General features: G+C 44.6%; 1 protein-coding gene across 1 annotated transcript; it reads left to right on the plus strand.

Moving 5' to 3' along the window:
- The first annotated feature begins 10,676 nt into the window (after nt 1-10,676).
- LOC148155547 (uncharacterized) lies at nt 10,677-21,603 on the plus strand. Its single transcript, XM_088012352.1, has 6 exons — nt 10,677-10,701; nt 10,809-10,976; nt 11,076-11,192; nt 11,414-11,586; nt 14,446-14,511; nt 21,511-21,603. Exons 1-6 carry the CDS (start codon nt 10,677-10,679, stop codon nt 21,601-21,603), a joined length of 642 nt encoding a protein of 213 aa, XP_087868478.1.
- Nucleotides 21,604-22,062: the final 459 nt, after the last annotated feature.

Genomic DNA, 22,062 nt, shown 5'->3' on the forward strand with positions numbered 1-22,062 from the left:
ATCCATCTGCCTTTTTTTCCCGTCGGTTATCTCAAGCTGAGAGAAATTATGACGTGGGGAATAAGGAACTCTTGGCTATCAAATTAGCTCTAGAGGAGTGGAGACATTGGTTGGAAGGGGCCAAACATCCCTTTATTGTCTGGACAGACCACAAGAACCTGGCCTACCTGCGTGAGGCCAAACGTCTCAACCCAAGACAGTCACGGTGGTCGCTTTTTTTCTCTCGTTTCAACTTTGTTATTTCATATAGACCTGGTTCTAAGAATGCTAAGCCTGATGCCTTGTCTAGACAGTTCTCCGCTGACCATGAAGAAACTACTGCCCACATTATTCCTGAGTCTTGTGTGATTGGGGCCCTTACATGGGACATTCAGAGAGAGATTCTAGAAGCCCAAAAACTAGAGCCGGACCCAGGGTCAGGGCCTCCTAACAAGATCTATGTTCCCTCTGCAGTCAGGTCTAAACTTCTCCATTGGGCTCACACTGCCAAATTCTCATGTCATCCAGGAGTTAACCGCATGCTCGCATTAATCCGTCGTTCATTTTGGTGGCCAAGTCTTTATGCTAACGTTAAGAGTTATGTACTCTCTTGTCCGATTTGTGCCAGAAGCAAGACCCGCAATCAGCCCCCCAGTGGGTTGCTTCAACCTCTCCACATCCCAGGTCGCCCCTGGTCTCACATTGCTCTCGACTTTGTCACTGGTCTGCCATGGTCTAAGGGTTTCACCACCATCCTCACCATAGTTGACCGTTTCTCTAAGGCTTGTCACCTTGTCCCATTACGTAGACTCCCCTCCTCACGGGAGACGGCTCAGCTCCTTATTAAACATGTTTTTCGTCTTCATGGAACCCCCCTTGAAATCCTATCTGATCGAGGTCCCCAGTTTGTCTCTAAAGTTTGGAAAGAGTTTGGGAGGGCGTTAGGGGCCAAGGTGGCGCTCAGTTCCGGTTTTCACCCACAAACTAATGGCCAGACTGAGCGTTTGAATCAGGAACTTGAGGCCTCTCTCCGCTGTGTCTGTGCCTCTGATCCCACCTCTTGGAGTTCACAGCTTCACTGGGTTGAATATGCCCATAACTGTCACGTGTCATCAGCTACTGGGTTGTCACCATTTGAATCTTCCCTTGGTTACCAGCCACCTTTATTTCCTTCTCAGGAACAAGAACTCTCTGTCACTTCTGTTCAGCACCATCTCCGTCGATGCAGGCGTACCTGGAATCAAACCATCGCTGCCCTAAACCGCTCCGCAGCCCTTAATCGACGCCTGGCCGACAGAAAGAGGATTCCTGCACCCTCGTACCAACCTGGTCAAAAGGTATGGCTCTCCACCAGGGACATAACACTGAAGTCGTTTAATAAGAAGCTTTCTCCCAGATTCATTGGACCTTACGAGATTTCCTCGATTCTCAGTCCCACCTCAGTTCGTCTCAAGTTACCTGACTGTTTACGAATCCACCCAGTTTTCCATGTTTCTTTGATTAAGCCCGTTGTCTCAAGTCCCTTGTGCCCTCCTTCCGAACCCCCTCCACCCGCCCGAGACATTGATGGGGGCCCCGCGTATTCGGTTCGCCGTATCGTGGGTGTTCGACGTCGTGGCAGGGGATTTCAGTACTTGGTGGATTGGAAGGGTTATGGACCTGAGGAACGATCCTGGGTTCCTCGCTCCTTCATCTTGGATTCACGGTTGCTCCGCGATTTTGAGGCTTCTCGTCCATCCTGCTCCTCTTGGCCGCCAGGTGGCGGCCGTTGAGGGGGGGGTAGTGTCAGGTTCTGGGTTTCTCTTTAAGAAAGGTCTCTCTCCTTCGGCTTCCCGTTGGGGAGTGGCCTGGAGTGGAGCTGCACGCCTGAAGCCAGTTGGATCATCAGTCGAGAGGATTTAAGGAGCCATCGGACCTCTCCTCTCCGCCGGATGATTATCCTCCCACGGTAGTCTCTAGCTCGCTAAAGCCTTTTGAAAACGCTAGTCTTTTTGTGATTCTCTCGAGAGTATTTCTGCTTGTAGACCTTTTCCCTCTCTGCTCATTCACTTCCAGGATCTGGCCACCTCTCACTGACGAACCTACCTGCAGCTTTCTGAGCCCACCTGCCTGCCCGCTCCAGCCCACTGCTCTCGTCCTTCCCCCCCCCGTCAGAAGCCTTTCAAGAGAACGTAAGCTGGAACTCGGTTCCCTATCGCACTTTGCCCTCCTCTGGCCAGACCTTTAACCTGTTCTCTCCGCTTCCAGGCGTGACTCGGACCTAGGTCCTCGGATCACCTGCAGAACCTGAGATTGTTTCTTTCTTTAATAAAAAAAAGAAATAGTACTCACCAATTGTTTCCGGGTCTGATTCTGCATGTGGGTCAGAGGTTTACCCTCCGTTATGACATAAATATTAAAATAGTTTTCCATAAACTAATATTGAATAAGAGACTCTTCTTTTTGCGTGTGTGTTTAAGCCTGACACACATGAACAAGAGGGATTTTATTAAAGCTGGTTCATTTTGGTTTACGATGAAATGCACAAAGCTAATCTTTAATTATGCATTTATTTTTATATGGGCTCAGGTTTGACTAGAGGCCAAGATATCAAACTTCCACTCAATCCTGTCATTCTTGTGCTCTGTCCTAATCTCTATGAAAAAGTATGTTCTTTAATCGTGTGCTAGTGCTACGGTGTTGTTTTTCTTTTGGTAACTCTAGATAGGAGAGGAGTTTAAAATGATAAATAGAAAACTACCTGACAGAAGGAAAAAAAAAACTAAAGACATGGTAAGCAATTCTAACTTAATTTAAAATGATTAACCTGTACTAATATTAATAATTTTGTACATGTTTGATGGCTTAGTAAATACTTGTTGAGTTAGGGAACAGTAGAACCAGATTTCCTTGACTTTTTTTTAAATAAGCAACAGCTTAAAGTGACTGTTGGAGACAGGCTGCTGGGTTATCTGATACAAGTTGAGAGCAGCACAGAGAAAGAAACAGCAAACATTTATTCATAGGATTAAGCTATTGTAATAATTGTAACAATATGCTTGTCTTATCATTATTCTAAAATGTATTGATGGTTGACAGTTTACCAGTTCCACATATCTTTGACTTTTACTATTTCCCATCCCTAGCAGGGGTAAAGTGACCGTTGCTGAGGGGCTGTTGGTTTATCTGATGCAGGCTGAGCTCAGCAGCTGATGCAGTGCAGAGAAAGAAAATCTCTCAAAGTTAAAAATACACATCATGTCCACAAAATTAATCCATTCTCTTTTTATTTAAATTGCATTTTTTTTTTACATTTACTGTAAAAAAACAAAATATTAGTCAATAAAATACTTGACAATTTAGTAGATAATGACTCGACATTATTTTGGATCTTTATTCACCCTGAGCCAAGTCGGTTGGTTGAAGTGACAGAGTGGAGGACGGTTCATCAGATACCAGCTGAAAGCAGCACAGAGAAAGAAACGGTGAGGAAGTTAAACACAGATGCATTTTTGTTTATGAAATAAACTATTCTGTTTTTTTAATTATGATTTGAAATTAATATAACAATTAACATGATTTATTAAATGCTTAACTATTGAGTAGATAGTGACTATAATTTCCTTGACCTTAATTTCTTCATCAGCCTTGACTGGGATGAAGTGACTGAGAGTGGATCCAGGCTTGGAGGTGGAGATAAAAGTTCTTTATTGGATTAAATTTATATGAATGAAGCAAAAAATAAAAAATAAAAATAAATAAATATATAAAAAATAGAGAGGAAACTTTGTCCAACTGTAATGATTTACTTCTTGGGGTGATGCATGGAGCAGGTGGTGGGATTCCCATCTGATTGTTTTTGGATCTTCAAGCAGTTGAGTTGGATGTTAGCAGACTAGCTTCTCCACCTCACTTCACAACCTGCTGCCTTTTGTCTTCAGGTTTTCTCTTTCACAAAAAAAGGAGGACTTCTGGGAAGCATCCAATTTATGGACTGGAATTTAATAGACCGAGCTTGGAGTCTGACAGAGACGGGAGGTCCCACTGGACAACACCGGGTGGTGCTGGTTTTTCCCAAGATGGATGAAGGAGCTTCAGCAGAGTGTGATTCATTGGAGTCAGGCGTGACATGCTCAGAGTCCTGGAAGGTGGGAATTTCGTGCTGAATCGAGGATTCGAACGCTGCTGATGAAGGTAAGACCAGATTTGTATCCAGAAGTGTAGAGGGTGGAGCATCAGCCATGGAGCAGGGCCTCGTGATGGTTTGTCCATCTGTAGTCTGTGAGGTTGGAGCAGATGAGCTACATGCTAGTGGATTAGCTTCTTGCTGTCTTCTCTTTTGAAGCTTGTCTCTTTTAACGCGAACCATTTTTTGTTTGTTTGTTTGTTTGTTTGTTTTCTGTGAGAGCAAAGTAGATCTTCCTCTAACAAATGCAACAAGTAGAATGACAGGGCCTCCGAAAATTATTTAAAGCAGAAAAACAGAAATACCACCCCTTTTTCTCTATTGGCTCATTCATAAAAGTGGGCTGGGGAATCTGCCAGGAGCAGGAAGATAAAAGCAGTTGGGGGAGGAGTCTATCTGCGTGAGGAGGAGTTGCATTGGTATAACTGGGTCAAAAGTCACAAAGAGGGCCTGACCCCTTATTAACCATTTGATATAAAAAGAGAAGGTTCCAGAATGCTGCCTGCTTTATTATTGATAAGAAATTATATGATGCAAGAGAGAGAGAATATTCCAGAACATTGTCTGTTTTACATTGATATCAACTTAATTTGATATGATGCAAGAGAGAATGTTCCAGAACACTGCCTGTTTTATTATTGATAAGAACTTAATTTAAATCAAAACATATGTTTTTATACGATAACCATTTTATGACGCAGATTTAACGGTCATTTTATACGATAAGCATTTATGACGCAGATTTAACAAGTGTTTGTGTGCGATAAGCAATTTTATGACGTAAATAAACAGATGTTTGTGTGCGATAACATCGATTTTGATTTGGGCGTGGCATTTTAATCCATCAAACTCGATTAATTAAAATTTGACACAAAGTAGTATCCTATATTTTTACCCTTGTCCCTAGTGAGGTCGGGAGGGGTGCTGGTGCCTAACTCCAGCTAATGTTCTGGGTGAGAGGCGGGGTACACCCTGGACAGGTCGCCAGTCTGTCACAGGGCAACACAGAGACTGACAGGACAAACAACCATGCACAAGGATGCACAAGGATAAATAAGGATAAATTATCCTTATCACACCTAAGGATAATTTAGAGAAACCAATTAACCTGACAGTCATGTTTTTGGACTGTGGGAGAAAGCCGGAGTACCTGGAGAGAACCCAGGCATACACAGGGAGAACATGAAAACTCCGTGCAGAAAAACCCCAGGTCGGGACCTTCTTGCTGCAAGGCAACATTGCTACCAACTGTGCCACTGTGTATCGTTGTCATTTCTAATTTTCTTGGACAATGCAAAAGAGCATAAAGATCAACCATTGCACTCTCTTTTATTTTAAATTGTCCATACTTAATTATGACATGGTTCACTACTCAATGTTAATTTTAAAATTATGAGTCAAACACTTTTATCCTTTGAAATAATAAGTGTACAGAGCAACTCTAAGCACAGACAGTTAAGAGACATTTTCCTAATGTCAATAAGGTCCTTCAATAATTTCATTTAATATTTGCAAAATGGGGCAACGTTTTAACTTTATCTCAGTTCTGCTTCTGACCAGCTGATCAGTCCCTCATGGTGTCTCTTTTTTACTTCACTTCTCTTTTTAAAATCAAGTCGTTTTTTCTCAATGCTCCTTCAATTCATGCCCAGAACAATGTTCTAGCATTATTTGTCTTCTCAAACATATAAAGTATGGTCCAGAGAAACAAACTTCATCCATACAAACCCTTTGCCAGGTTTTTGGCAGAAATCATAACAAATTAAAATATATATTTTTTAAATCCCATTGAAGCTAAGTTCGTCTTTCTTCTTGATTTATTACTTTATAGTGTTTCTATTACTTAATCAGTGAGTAGATTATTAATGTATTTAGTCTTGATTTGTTTAGGAATTAGCTTTCACCACAGTGTCCTTTTTTGATATGGGTTATGTGGGCAGCTGCTCAGAGTGAAACTAGAACTAGTTATACTCCATTACAAAAATGCAATCTGTCTTTCTTTCCAGAATGGCTTTCAGATGTTTCAGTGTTTGGAGTCTTTGCCCCGTGTTGGCCACTGACGTACAAGAAACCAGCTTACCTCCTTTGTGCTGAACGGAAAACACAGCATGGGGCACCAGCATGGGGTGAAAATGCAATGTATGTTTAGTATAGTTACATATACTACTGTAACAAACTCCACATCAGAGGCATTTAAGACAGGAAGCTTTAAAGTAAAAAAGAAGAACATTTGTAGTGTGTTTCATAGTTTGTAATCTTAACTACAGGTACTACTTCAAAGGTCATGGTGTTTCCCTTTTGGTGTTTATATGGAACAGAAGTAGGTAGTGTCTGCAGGCTTTGTGATGTAGGGTGATGACTTGAGTTAAGACTTTGAGATGCAAAAAACACAAACCATTGTTGAATTTTGCATCCTGACTACTTTGTAATCCCAAAAGTTTTTATATGTAATAACTAAAGAGTATCGTTATGCAGCTTTAGTCAATGGAATCTATAGTTACTCGTCAAGTGTTTGACTGATGGAACATTTTGACATTGGACATAGGTCTGTCAGGTTTTTTTTCTGGCAGTGCTTGTAATTGTTTTGAAAATAATGTTTATCACAGATTGAATCTAGAACAGTGGTTCTTAACCTTTCTTGAGGTACCGAACCCACCAGTTTCATATGCACATTCACTGAACCCTTCTGTAGTGATAAATAAAATATGATTTTATTTTCTCCAAATTCAAGACTTAGTGATCTTGGTCACCCCAAGATCACTAAGTCTTCAAGGTAGAGTCTCTGAGAACAGTTCTTCAAAATATAATCAGTGTTTTCAGCAAAGTTGAGCTGACTGTCCAGGAACGACCCAAGGTATTTAAAATCTGCCACAGTTTCAACAGGTTGGCCATCGAGAGAAACTGGGACCACTTTGAGGTCTTGTTTAGATAATTTAATTAGCTCTGCATTCTTAAGAGAATGAAAAATTAATAATAAATAAAGACTTTGCGGTATTCTGATTTAGTAATGCAATTATATTAGTTGTGTTACCACCCCCACGCCACTAGAGGCAGTAGCAACCCCGAAAAGATGCGACTAAGGAGCAGATTTAGAAGTACAGTGATCCCTCGTTTTTCGCGGGGTTGCGTTCGGAAAATAACCTGCGATAAGTGAAATCCGCAAAGTAGTTACCTTTAGTTTTTACAATTATTATACAGCATAATTAAATACTCTACATTGAAACCAAAGAACAAAACTGTCATAAAGTGGTTTTGGTGAGGTGAGGAGAGACGCTGAGACCCAGGTTATGGTGATTAAGATGTATTTAATAATGATGATGCTCGAAACAGTCCAAGACAGGCAGCACGGCAGAAAACAAGCTCGCAGCTAAATACCAGTAGCAACTGACAAATCGGACTAGACGGGAGCAAGCGCAAACCAGGATTTAACAGTTCTACTGGCGAGTACGGACAACAAACTTAGACATTAGACATTGACAAGGACCCGACCAGGAACACAGACAACAGGTGGGTTTAAATACACACGGGGTAATCAGGGGAATGAGACACACCTGGGGAACAATCAACGGGGGGACAGGACAGAGACTCACAGGAAAACAGGACTGAACACAGAGAACTCAAAAATAAACACACAGAAACACGGATCGTGACAAAAACCTGTGCATCAATCGGGCCTTAATGTGATCTGGAGTCATGACTCCTCCCAGCTGCCCCGTGAGATTAACAGCTGTATCTACGGCAGAGCGATGGATCTCATCAACCGAGCCTCCGGTCGGTTTTGCGCTGCCTCTGTCCACAGATTTTTCCAGCAGGCATTTAAAGTTTTCAGCTTTCATTGCCTGAATGGCCAATCTGTATTACTTATATTTAAATACGTTATTAGCACGCAGGTAGAGAAGGAGATAGGAGACTGTTTAGCCAATCAGGACGCAGAACACAATGCACTGTGAAAAAAACTGCACAAAAAAAAAGAAAAAAAAAAAAAAAAAACGCGAAGCAGCGAGACCGCGAAAGGTGAACCGCGTTATAGCGAGGGATCACTGTACACCGAAAGCTACAGAATTTGGTAAAAACTGTGAGTTTTGTTGAAGTAATTAAAGACACAAGTTCAAATCCATGCTGAGAGTGGAACTCCTTCAATCAGTTCTCCTCTGCAGCACTGATTAGCTAAGCAATGTAACGTGATCCTCTGCAGCAAGTGATGGCAAAGCGGGGCGCGTCATCACGACTTTACATAAGTGTGTCTTTACCTCCGCGGCAGAGGCTCCGTCGAACCCCTGAGACCGACTCAAAGAAACCCCTGGGGTTCGATCGAACCCAGGTTAAGAACCATTGATCTGATTACATTTATCTGATTCTTTAACAAGATTGTTTTTAATATTATTGCTCATGTTGCTTCTGTTCACAGAATGTCATTTAAAGACTAATTGTCCTAGTGAAATTAGCACAAACAAAAAAGAAAAGAAAAATAATTACAAAACTCCCTAATTCATACAGCAGTCATAAAATTTCTTGAAACATTTTATTAGAAACAGTTTGTGAATAACCTGATTGTGTTTGCTTGTGGGAAGAGAAATAAGCTGACTAGTTCTAAATGTTCCCAGGCTCTTTTAAAGTTTTATGGCTTGTGAAAAATTAAGGATGACGTCACATTAATGATGTGACATAAAAAGCATTAAAGTTCAGAACATTTTTTGGTAAAACTCCTATTATTATAGGACCTATAATTAACATTCTTATAATTAACATTCCTATAATTAACATTCTTACATGCATCACTATTGTGCTGCATGTAAGAGTGATAGGTCTGGTTTTCAGAAATTATATTTTTTAAATACTTGAAAGCAGCAATTGGTGTGTTAAGGGAGTGTAAACATTTTTAGGATGCGTTGGATTGCCTTTGATCAGTATCTACATGGAAGCACGCCTGTTCATTGAGGTCATCTGAACAGTATTTAAAGAGTAACAATGTCTAGAGATTTAGTATCAGAACCAGGAGAACGAACCTGCAGGATCCACCTGAGCATCACAATGAAGCTGATTTTTTCTCTTGCTCTTGTTTTGGTGCTCTTCGGCAAGGGTAAGAGTAATAATTGCATTTTTATTTATTTTTTTTTTCATAGTAGAAAATACTGGAATCAGATTTTACGTGATTTTTCCAACAAAAGTCAAAGTGACAATTAAAATAGGGTTGTCATTATTTTACTTTTAATTTTCTGAGTTGTGTTTAGTGTTTATGAATCCTGAATTTATAAATCAGAACCAATGCATTTTAAAATATGTACTAGTCATTTTTGCTTTAAAATATAAAAGTCGTAAGGATTGTGATGTGTCAATTGGCATAACTGTCTACAAGTTTCTAGCTTAGACTGGTTCTGTTTACAGTGCTGAAAACAATGAAATAGTTTCATCAAAGAATATGAACCTTTCTCTCTCTAATTTGGTCAAACATTTTTTTTCTCTGACTAGTATTAAAATTAAGGAACTTGAAATATCTGATATTTACGATCTGTCATTATGGTGACATTTATACATATTTACATGTCTTCATTTTTTAGCATTTTCTCTGAAACTCTACAGTCTTAAAAATGCTAGCCATTCTTGGATTTTTAAAGCACAGATGTTAGATTCTGACTGTTAAAAAGTTCTTAAGCAATAATAGTTTGGTCTTTTTAACTGGTTGCTGCTTCAGATCTGACTTCTAATTACAATTGTAGGGATATCAATTTGTAAGATTTTTTTTTTTTTCGGGGTCAGGGAGCTGGCCTAAAAAAAGACAAGATACAATTGTAGTATCTGATGTCATCAATTCTGTAAACTTTGCAAGGTGTTGCCTTCTTGAAACATTATCAAACTTGAAACACTGCAGGAATTATTTACTAAGATGTTTTACATGTTCAGGTTACAAAAAACAAAAACAAACAAAAAAAAAAACCCTTGGGTATTTGAAAACCTGGAGAGCATATTTAAATATTTAAATTTTATTCTTTAAAGAACCCTTCTGAAATGGTTGCTGACACTGACCCTGACACTGAAAGACAATTTTAGGCAGATGTTTTTTTTGTTTTGTTTTGTTTTGTTTTTTTTAGATTTGTTGGGTTTCTTTTGTTGTTGTTGTTGTTGTTGTTGTTGTTTCAGGAAGCATTGGCTTAATAAAAGTAGAACAATGCAGAATTATGTTTTTATCCTGCCCTAACATTTCACATCTATTCTGTGAAATTACAATAATAAATTTTTATTGAAATAATTAACTTTTTTTCCTGACACATAAACAAATTTAAAACTCAGATTGTTTGTTAAGATGTTTGGTTTATAATTTACACCTTAATTTTTTTTAAAAATGTGTAATATGTGAATGTATAATACTCACCATGTGTAAATTAGAAAAAATCCTTTGGCATTTCAAACTTGCAGAGCGTTTAAACAAATCTTTCTGTTCTTCGTCCTGATTGCAGCTGGAGCCCTGACATGTACCACCTGCTCAGATCTGACATGTTCAAAGTCGAGATCAGTCAAATGTGGAACTGAGAATATGTGTATAACAGCTACCATCCTAGGTATTGTTCTACTTATGTCTCTTTATACTACATGATAAAATACACTGTAAGAAGTGAGGTTGCTATTTTTTCTACTTTCACAAACAAACTGCTCTTTGACTCTACAGCAACTGAATCTGGGAGTAAAGCAACACAAATCGTCAAACAATGTGCAGCATCCTCTCTTTGTCCGGCTTCAGGCACCACAACTTTTTCAGTCAACTTGGGTTCTCAAAGTGCAATCGCAACTGCCCAGTGCTGCAGCACCAACAACTGCAACTCACAGACGCTGACAGGTAAGTTTAATCATGAAGTAAAGAAGAAAAAAGTCTGATATTCATTTTGTTTCCTTAATATTTAAGAAGTTTCTCACCCTGTGTTATTCTTTGATTCAGCTCCCAGCCCTCAGCCCACCACATCCTTTCAGTGCAACATTTGTGACCAGACAAGTTCTCAGTGCTCCACTCCAATAAACTGTACAGGAGATGAGACAAACTGCTTCTCAGCAACTTGTAAGATTTTATATTTATTAATGTATAAATTAAAATATTAATCATGAGTACAATTTTAAACTAACCTGAAAGAACAAAATGTAATTAACAATATATCTACAAACAAAATGTAAAAATAAATCAATGAATAAATCAATGAATAAATAAATAAATAAATAAAAATCACAAATTGGTTAGGGAGACTATGAGTTTAATTGTATTCTGTTTTTTGATGGCAACAGTGAACGATGGAACAAACACAATTCCTGCACTGGGTTGTGCATCACCAAACACATGTACAGCTGCGTCAGGTCTGGGAAGTTTGCCGTTCATGCAGAGTGTTGGTTCAATCACCAGTGGACCAACCTGCTGTACAACTACATTGTGCAATGTTCCACAAATAACTACCACAACAGCAGCACCGAGAGCAACTGGAGCACCAACAACAACAACCACAGCATCAATCACAACAGCAGCTCCAACCACCACGACTGCAGCAACAGCCACAACTGCAAAACCACCAACCCCAACAGCAGCTTCAACCACTACAACTGCAGCACCAACCACAACAAACACAGCACCAAATAATACTGTAGCACCAACAACCACAACTGCAGCACCAACAACCACACCACAGACCACCACATCTGCAACACCAACCACCACAACAGCAGCACCAACCGCAACATCTGCAGCACCAATAACCACAACTGCAGCACCAACCACCACAACAGCTACACCAACAACAACCACTATAGCATCAACCACCACAACTGCAGCATCAACCACAAACGCAGCACCAACCACCACCACTGCAGCACAAACCACAAAAGCAGCTCCAACAACCACAACTGCAGCACCAACAACCACAGCACCGACCACCACAACCCCTGCACCAACCACCACAACAGCTACACCAACAACAACCACTACAGCACCAACCACCACAACTGCAGCATCAACCACAAACGCAGCACCAACCACCACCACTGTAGCACAATCCACAAAAGCAGCTCCAACAACCACAACTGCAGCACCAACAACCACAGCACTGACCACCACAACCCCTGCACCAACCACCACAACGACGGCACCAACCACAACAGCAGCAGGTCCAACCACCACAATTGCAACACCAACAACCAAAACAGCAGATCCAACAACCACAACTGGAGCACCAACCACAATAGCATCAACAACCACCACAACTGCAGCACCAACAACTACAACTGCAGCACCAACCAAAACTGTGTCACCAACCACAGCAACTGCAGCAGCAACAACAACCACTACAGCACCAACCACCACAACAGCAGCTCCAACAACCACAACTGCAGCCCCAACCACAACTGCAGCAACAACAACCACTACAGCACCAACCACCACAACAGCAGCTCCAACAACCACAACTGCAGCACCAACCACAACTGCAGCAACAACCACCACAACTGCAACGCCAATAACCACAACTGCAGCACCAACAACTACAACTGCAGCAACAACCACAACTGCGTCACCAAGCAGCACAACAGCTACACCAACAACAACCACTACAGCACCAACCACCACAACTGCACCATCAACCACAATAGTAGCTCCAGTCACCACAACCCCTGCACCAACCACCACAACTGCAGCACCAACCACAACAACCACAGCACAGACCACAGCCCCAACAACAACAACAACCCCTTTGCCAACCACCACAACTGCAGCACCAACCACCACAGCTGTAACACCAACCACCACAACTGCAGCACCAACCACCACAGCTGTAACACCAACCACCACAACTGCAGCACCAATAACCTCAACTGCAGCACCAACCACAACTGCAGGAACAACAACCACAACTGCAGCACCAATAACTACAACTGCAGTACCAATAACCACAACTGGAGCACCAACCACAACAGCAGCACCAACCACCACAACTGCAGTACCAATAACCACAACTGCAGCACCAAGAACCACAACTGCAGCACAAACCACAGCAGCAGCTCCAACCACAACAACTGCAGCAACAACTGCATCACCAACCACCACAACAGCTACACCAACAACTGCTACAGCACCAACCACCACAACTGCAGCATCAACCATTGTGGCTCCAATCACCACCAGTGCAGGACCAACCACAACAGCTTCTCCATCTACCACAACCACAGTCCCAACAAATGAAGCAACAACCACCACACCCGCACCACCAACCACCACAACTGCAGCACCAACCACCACAACAGCAGCATCACCAACAACCTCAACTGCAGCACCAACGACAACAGCGTCACCAATCACAACAACTGCAGCAACAACAACCACTACAGCACCAACCTCAACAGCAGATCCAACCACAACAACTGCAGCATCAACCACAAACGCAGCACCAACCACCACCACTGCAGCACAATCCACAAAAGCAGCTCCAACAACCACAACTGCAGCACCAACAACCACAGCACTGACCACCACAACCCCTGCACCAACCACCACAACGACGGCACCAACCACAACAGCAGCAGGTCCAACCACCACAATTGCAACACCAACAACCAAAACAGCAGATCCAACAACCACAACTGGAGCACCAACCACAATAGCATCACCAACCACCACAACGGCAGCACCAATAACCACAATTGCAGCACCAACAACCACAACTGCAGCACCTACCACAACAGCAGCTCCAACTACAACAACTGCAGCAACAACAACCACTACAGTACCAACCACCACAACAGCAGCTCCAACAACCACAACTGCAGCACCAACCACAACTGCGGCAACAACCACCACAACTGCAACGCCAATAACCACAACTGCAGCACCAACAACTGCAACTGCAGCACCAACCAAAACTGCGTCACCAACCACAGCAACTGCAGCAGCAACAACAACCACTACAGCACCAACCACCACAACAGCAGCTCCAACAACCACAACTGCAGCCCCAACCACAACTGCAGCAACAACAACCACTACAGCACCAACCACCACAACAGCAGCTCCAACAACCACAACTGCAGCACCAACCACAACTGCAGCAACAACCACCACAACTGCAACGCCAATAACCACAACTGCAGCACCAACAACTACAACTGCAGCAACAACCACAACTGCGTCACCAAGCAGCACAACAGCTACACCAACAACAACCACTACAGCACCAACCACCACAACTGCAGCATCAACCACAATAGTAGCTCCAGTCACCACAACCCCTGCACCAACCACCACAACTGCAGCACCAACCACAACAACCACAGCACAGACCACAGCCCCAACAACAACAACCCCTGTGCCAACCACCACAACTGCAGCACCAACCACCACAACTGTAACACCAACCACCACAACTGCAGCACCAATAACCACAACTGCAGGAACAACAACCACAACTGCAGCACCAATAACTACAACTGCAGCACCAATAACCACAACAGCAGCACCAACCACCACAACTGCAGTACCAATAACCACAACTGCAGCACCAAGAACCACAACTGCAGCACAAACCACAGCAGCAGCTCCAACCACAACAACTGCATCACCAACCACCACAACAGCTACACCAACAACTGCTACAGCACCAACCACCACAACTGCAGCATCAACCATTGTGGCTCCAATCACCACCAGTGCAGGACCAACCACAACAGCTTCTCCATCTACCACAACCACAGACCCAACAAATGAAGCAACAACCACCACACCCGCACCACCAACCACCACAACTGCAGCACCAACCACCACAACAGCAGCATCACCAACAACCTCAACTGCAGCACCAACGACAACAGCGTCACCAACCACAACAACTGCTGCAACAACAACCACTACAGCACCAACCACCACAACAGCAGCTCCAACAACCACAACTGCAGCACCAACCACAACTGCAGCAACAACCACCACTACTGCAATGCCAATAACCACAACTGCAGCACCAACCTCAACAGCAGATCCAACCACAACAACTGCAGCACCAACCAAAACTGCGTCACCAAGCACCACAACAGCTACACCAACAACCACAACAGCACCAACCACCACAGCTGCAGCATCAACCATAATGGTAGCTCCAATCACCACAACCCCTGAACCAACCACAACAGCAGATCCAACCACAACAGCAGCACCAATAACCACAGCACAAACCACAACAACCACAGCAGAGACCACAACCCGAGCAACAACAACAACCCTTGAACCAACCACGACAACTGCAGCACCAACCACCACAGCTGCAACACCAACCACCACAACAGCAGCACCAATAACCTCAACTGCAGCACCAATATCCACAACTAGAGCACCAACCACAATAGCAGCACCAACCACCACAACTGCAGTACCAATAACCACAACTGAAGCACCAACAACCACAACTGCAGCACCAACCACAACAGCAGCTCCAACCACAACTGCAGCAACAACTGCATCACCAACCACCACAACAGCTACACCAACAACAACCGCTACAGCACCAACCACCACAACTGCAGCAACAACCACCACACCTGCAACACCAACCACCACAACAGCAGCACGAACCACAACTATTGCAGCATCAATAACCACAACTGCAGCACCAACCACAACTATTGCAGCATCAATAACCACAACTGCAGCACCAACAACTACAACTGCAGCAACAACCACAACTGCATCACCAAGCAGCACAACAGCTACACCAACAACAACCACTACAGCACCAACCACCACAACTGCAGCATCAACCACAATAGTAGCTCCAGTCACCACAACCCCTGCACCAACCACCACAACTGCAGCACCAACCACAACAACCACAGCACAGACCACAGCCCCAACAACAACAACAACAACCCCTGTGCCAACCACCACAACTGCAGCACCAACCACCACAACTGTAACACCAACCACCACAACTGCAGCACCAATAACCTCAACTGCAGCACCAATAACCACAACTGCAGGAACAACAACCACAACTGCAGCACCAATAACTACAACTGCAGCACCAATAACCACAACAGCAGCACCAACCACCACAACTGCAGTACCAATAACCACAACTGCAGCACCAAGAACCACAACTGCAGCACAAACCACAGCAGCAGCTCCAACCACAACAACTGCAGCAACAACTGCATCACCAACCACCACAACAGCTACACCAACAACTGCTACAGCACCAACCACCACAACTGCAGCATCAACCATTGTGGCTCCAATCACCACCAGTGCAGGACCAACCACAACAGCTTCTCCATCTACCACAACCACAGACCCAACAAATGAAGCAACAACCACCACACCCGCACCACCAACCACCACAACTGCAGCACCAACCACCACAACAGCAGCATCACCAACAACCTCAACTGCAGCACCAACGACAACAGCGTCACCAACCACAACAACAGCAGCTCCAACAACCACAACTGCAGCACCAACCACAACTGCAGCAACAACCACCACTACTGCAATGCCAATAACCACAACTGCAGCACCAACCTCAACAGCAGATCCAACCACAACAACTGCAGCACCAACCAAAACTGCGTCACCAAGCACCACAACAGCTACACCAACAACCACAACAGCACCAACCACCACAGCTGCAGCATCAACCATAATGGTAGCTCCAATCACCACAACCCCTGAACCAACCACAACAGCAGATCCAACCACAACAGCAGCACCAATAACCACAGCACAAACCACAACAACCACAGCAGAGACCACAACCCGAGCAACAACAACAACCCCTGAACCAACCACGACAACTGCAGCACCAACCACCACAGCTGCAACACCAACCACCACAACAGCAGCACCAATAACCTCAACTGCAGCACCAATATCCACAACTAGAGCACCAACCACAATAGCAGCACCAACCACCACAACTGCAGTACCAATAACCACAACTGAAGCACCAACAACCACAACTGCAGCACCAACCACAACAGCAGCTCCAACCACAACTGCAGCAACAACTGCATCACCAACCACCACAACAGCTACACCAACAACAACCGCTACAGCACCAACCACCACAACTGCAGCAACAACCACCACACCTGCAACACCAACCACCACAACAGCAGCACCAACCACAACTATTGCAGCATCAATAACCACAACTGCAGCACCAACCACAACTATTGCAGCATCAATAACCACAACTGCAGCACCAACCACCACCACTGCAGCACAATCCACAAAAGCAGCTCCAACAACCACAACTGCAGCACCAACAACCACAGCACTGACCACCACAACCCCTGCACCAACCACCACAACGACGGCACCAACCACAACAGCAGCAGGTCCAACCACCACAATTGCAACACCAACAACCAAAACAGCAGATCCAACAACCACAACTGGAGCACCAACCACAATAGCATCACCAACCACCACAACGGCAGCACCAATAACCACAATTGCAGCACCAACAACCACAACTGCAGCACCTACCACAACAGCAGCTCCAACTACAACAACTGCAGCAACAACAACCACTACAGTACCAACCACCACAACAGCAGCTCCAACAACCACAACTGCAGCACCAACCACAACTGCGGCAACAACCACCACAACTGCAACGCCAATAACCACAACTGCAGCACCAACAACTGCAACTGCAGCACCAACCAAAACTGCGTCACCAACCACAGCAACTGCAGCAGCAACAACAACCACTACAGCACCAACCACCACAACAGCAGCTCCAACAACCACAACTGCAGCCCCAACCACAACTGCAGCAACAACAACCACTACAGCACCAACCACCACAACAGCAGCTCCAACAACCACAACTGCAGCACCAACCACAACTGCAGCAACAACCACCACAACTGCAATGCCAATAACCACAACTGCAGCACCAACAACTACAACTGCAGCAACAACCACAACTGCATCACCAAGCAGCACAACAGCTACACCAACAACAACCACTACAGCACCAACCACCACAACTGCAGCATCAACCACAATAGTAGCTCCAGTCACCACAACCCCTGCACCAACCACCACAACTGCAGCACCAACCACAACAACCACAGCACAGACCACAGCCCCAACAACAACAACAACAACCCCTGTGCCAACCACCACAACTGCAGCACCAACCACCACAACTGTAACACCAACCACCACAACTGCAGCACCAATAACCTCAACTGCAGCACCAATAACCACAACTGCAGCACCAACGACAACAGCGTCACCAACCACAACAACTGCAGCAACAACAACCACTACAGCACCAACCACCACAACAGCAGCTCCAACAACCACAACTGCAGCACCAACCACAACTGCAGCAACAACCACCACTACCGCAATGCCAATAACCACAACTGCAGCACCAACCTCAACAGCAGATCCAACCACAACAACTGCAGCACCAACCAAAACTGCGTCACCAAGCACCACAACAGCTACACCAACAACCACAACAGCACCAACCACCACAGCTGCAGCATCAACCATAATGGTAGCTCCAATCACCACAACCCCTGAACCAACCACAACAGCAGATCCAACCACAACAGCAGCACCAATAACCACAGCACAAACCACAACAACCACAGCAGAGACCACAACCCGAGCAACAACAACAACCCCTGAACCAACCACGACAACTGCAGCACCAACCACCACAGCTGCAACACCAACCACCACAACAGCAGCACCAATAACCTCAACTGCAGCACCAATATCCACAACTAGAGCACCAACCACAATAGCAGCACCAACCACCACAACTGCAGTACCAATAACCACAACTGAAGCACCAACAACCACAACTGCAGCACCAACCACAACAGCAGCTCCAACCACAACTGCAGCAACAACTGCATCACCAACCACCACAACAGCTACACCAACAACAACCGCTACAGCACCAACCACCACAACTGCAGCAACAACCACCACACCTGCAACACCAACCACCACAACAGCAGCACCAACCTCAACTATTGCAGCATCAATAACCACAACTGCAGCACCAACCACAACTATTGCAGCATCAATAACCACAACTGCAGCACCAACCACCACCACAACAGCTACACCAACAACAACCGCTACACCATCAACCACTACAACTGCTGCATCAACCACAATGGTAGCTCCAATCACCACCAGTGCAGGACCAACTGCAACAACTGCAGCACCATCCACAACAGCTTCTCCATCTCCCAGAACCACAGGTCCAACAAATGAAGAACCAACCACCACACCCACACCACCAACCACCACATATGCAACACCAACCACCACAACAGCAGCAGCACCAACCACAACTGCAGCACCAACCACAACAACAGCTACACCAACAACTACCACTTCAGCATCAACAACCACTCATGCAGCACCACCCACCACAACTGCAGCAACAACCACAACAACTGCTGCACCAACCACAACTGGAGGAACAACAACCACAACTGCAGCACCAACCACCACAACAGCTACACCAACAACAACCACTACAGCACGAACCACCACAACTCCAGCATCGACCACAATGGTAGTTCCAACCACCACAAGTGCAGCACCAACCACAACAGCAGCACCAACAACAATGGCAGCAACAACCACAAGAGCAGCTCCAACGACCACTACCACAGCACCAACCACAACTGCAGCACCAACTAAAACAATAGCACCAACCACCACTGCAGCACCAACCACTACAACCACAGCACCAACAACCACAGCAGCACCAACCACCACAAACACAGCACCAACAACCACAACTGCAACACCAACCACAACAACCGCAGCACCAACCACCATATCTGCAGCACCAACCCCCACACCCGCACCACCAACAACCACAAATGAAGCACCTACCACCGCAACTGCAGTACTAACCACCACTCCAGCTCCATCCTTCACAACTGCAACACCAACCACAACAGCAGCTCCAAACACCACAACTGCTGCACCAGCAACTGAAGCACCAACCACCACAACTGTAGCTCCAACTACAACAGCAGCACCAACCACAACAGCAGTTCCAACCACCACAACTGTAGCACCAACCACCACAACTGCAGTACTAACCACCACTCCAGCTCCATCCTTCACAACTGCAACACCAACCACAAGAGCAGCTCCAACCACCACAACTGCTGCACTAACAACTGAAGCACCAACCACCACAACTGCATCACCAACCACCACAACTGCAGCACCAACCACCACAACTGCAGCATCAATCACCACAACAGTATATCCAACCACCACAACTGTAGCTCCAACTACAACAGCACCAACCACAACAGCAGTTCCAACCACCACAACTGCATCACCAACCACCACAACTGCATCACCAACCACAACAACTGCAGCATCAATCACCACAACAGTATATCCAACCACCACAACTGCAGCACCAACTACAACAGCAGCTCCAACCACAAGAGCAGCTCCAACCACCACAACTGCAGCACCAACCACCACAACTGTAGTACCAACCACAGCTCCAGCTCCAACCTTCAAAACTGCAACACCAAAAACCACAACAGCAGCTCCAACCACACTACCAACCACCGTTACCACAGCATCAACCACTGCAATTGCATCTCCATCCACAACTGCAGCATCAACCTCTATGACAGCAGCACCAACAATCACTACTGCTGCAACAACTGCAACAACTTCTGCATCAATGACCACAATGGCAGTATCAACCGCTACTGCAATACCAACCCCAACTGCAAGAGCAACCACCAATACTGCAGGACCAAAAACCACAATTGCAACTCCAACCACCACAACCATGTCACCAATAACCTCTGCAGCACAAAACAACAGCACTGCTCCACAAACCACCAGAACTGCTGCAAAAACCATAAATACTGCAGCACCAACAGCCACAGCACCTATCACAGCAAATGCAGCACAAACTACCACAACTGCAGATACAACAACCTCAACACAACAGCCAGGCACAAGTGCAACAACATCCAACCCAACCACATCAATGACAATGACAACTGCAGCTGGAGCCACAAGAACCTCAACAGTGCAGTCAGCCACAGGTGCAGCAACAAGTCCCACAACAATAACTTCAACCACACCAACAATGACAACTGCAGCTGTTGCTACATCAATATCAGCAGCACAATCTTCCACAGATGCAGCAACAAGTGCAACCACAACCACCCCAGCTACATCAATAACGACAACAACAGCTGCAACCACATCCACATCCACACCGTCAGCAGCACAACCAGCCACAGGTGCAGCAGCAAGTGCCACAACAACCTCAACCACATCAACAACAACGACAACTGCAGTTGCTGCCACAACAGCACAGTCAGGCACCACTACATCAACTACCAGTAGTGCTTCTAGTATTAGAATGGGCATAATTCATGTCATGAGTTTACTGTTTGTTGTCATTGTTTAAAAAAATATCATAAATCAGAAATATCGCAACAATTTAAGAGCTTGTCAAAGTAACTCTTCATCTGGAAATTAATCATCTAGAAACAAGCATTCATGGATTCTCTTTGTTGTTAATCATTTAACATTATTTACGGTAAATATAAATTAAAATATTTCTACTTATTAATCTTTTTGTCTGTATTTGCTGCAAAGTAATTTTAGTGGCAGCTATGCCTTATTTAAATACATGCTTATGTCACTGTTTGATACTGATTACTATTCTTTTATTTAAACATGCTTAAGATTCCGAGTGATAAATCTCTGCTTACAAAATATATAATTTGTGCCTTTTTGTGACTCTTAAAAAAGTTTTTTGTCAACGTTTATTGTAAACCTTGTTTTCAAATGTAATTATCACCAAGAAACAACTCATCCAATTAATTTGTCTTGTGTGAGGGTTTTACAGACCAGCCAGAGACGC

Source organism: Poecilia mexicana, unplaced genomic scaffold (assembly GCF_051168715.1).
Source record: "Poecilia mexicana isolate PSO_F unplaced genomic scaffold, ASM5116871v1 scaffold_14, whole genome shotgun sequence".
Lineage (NCBI taxonomy): Eukaryota > Metazoa > Chordata > Actinopteri > Cyprinodontiformes > Poeciliidae > Poecilia > Poecilia mexicana.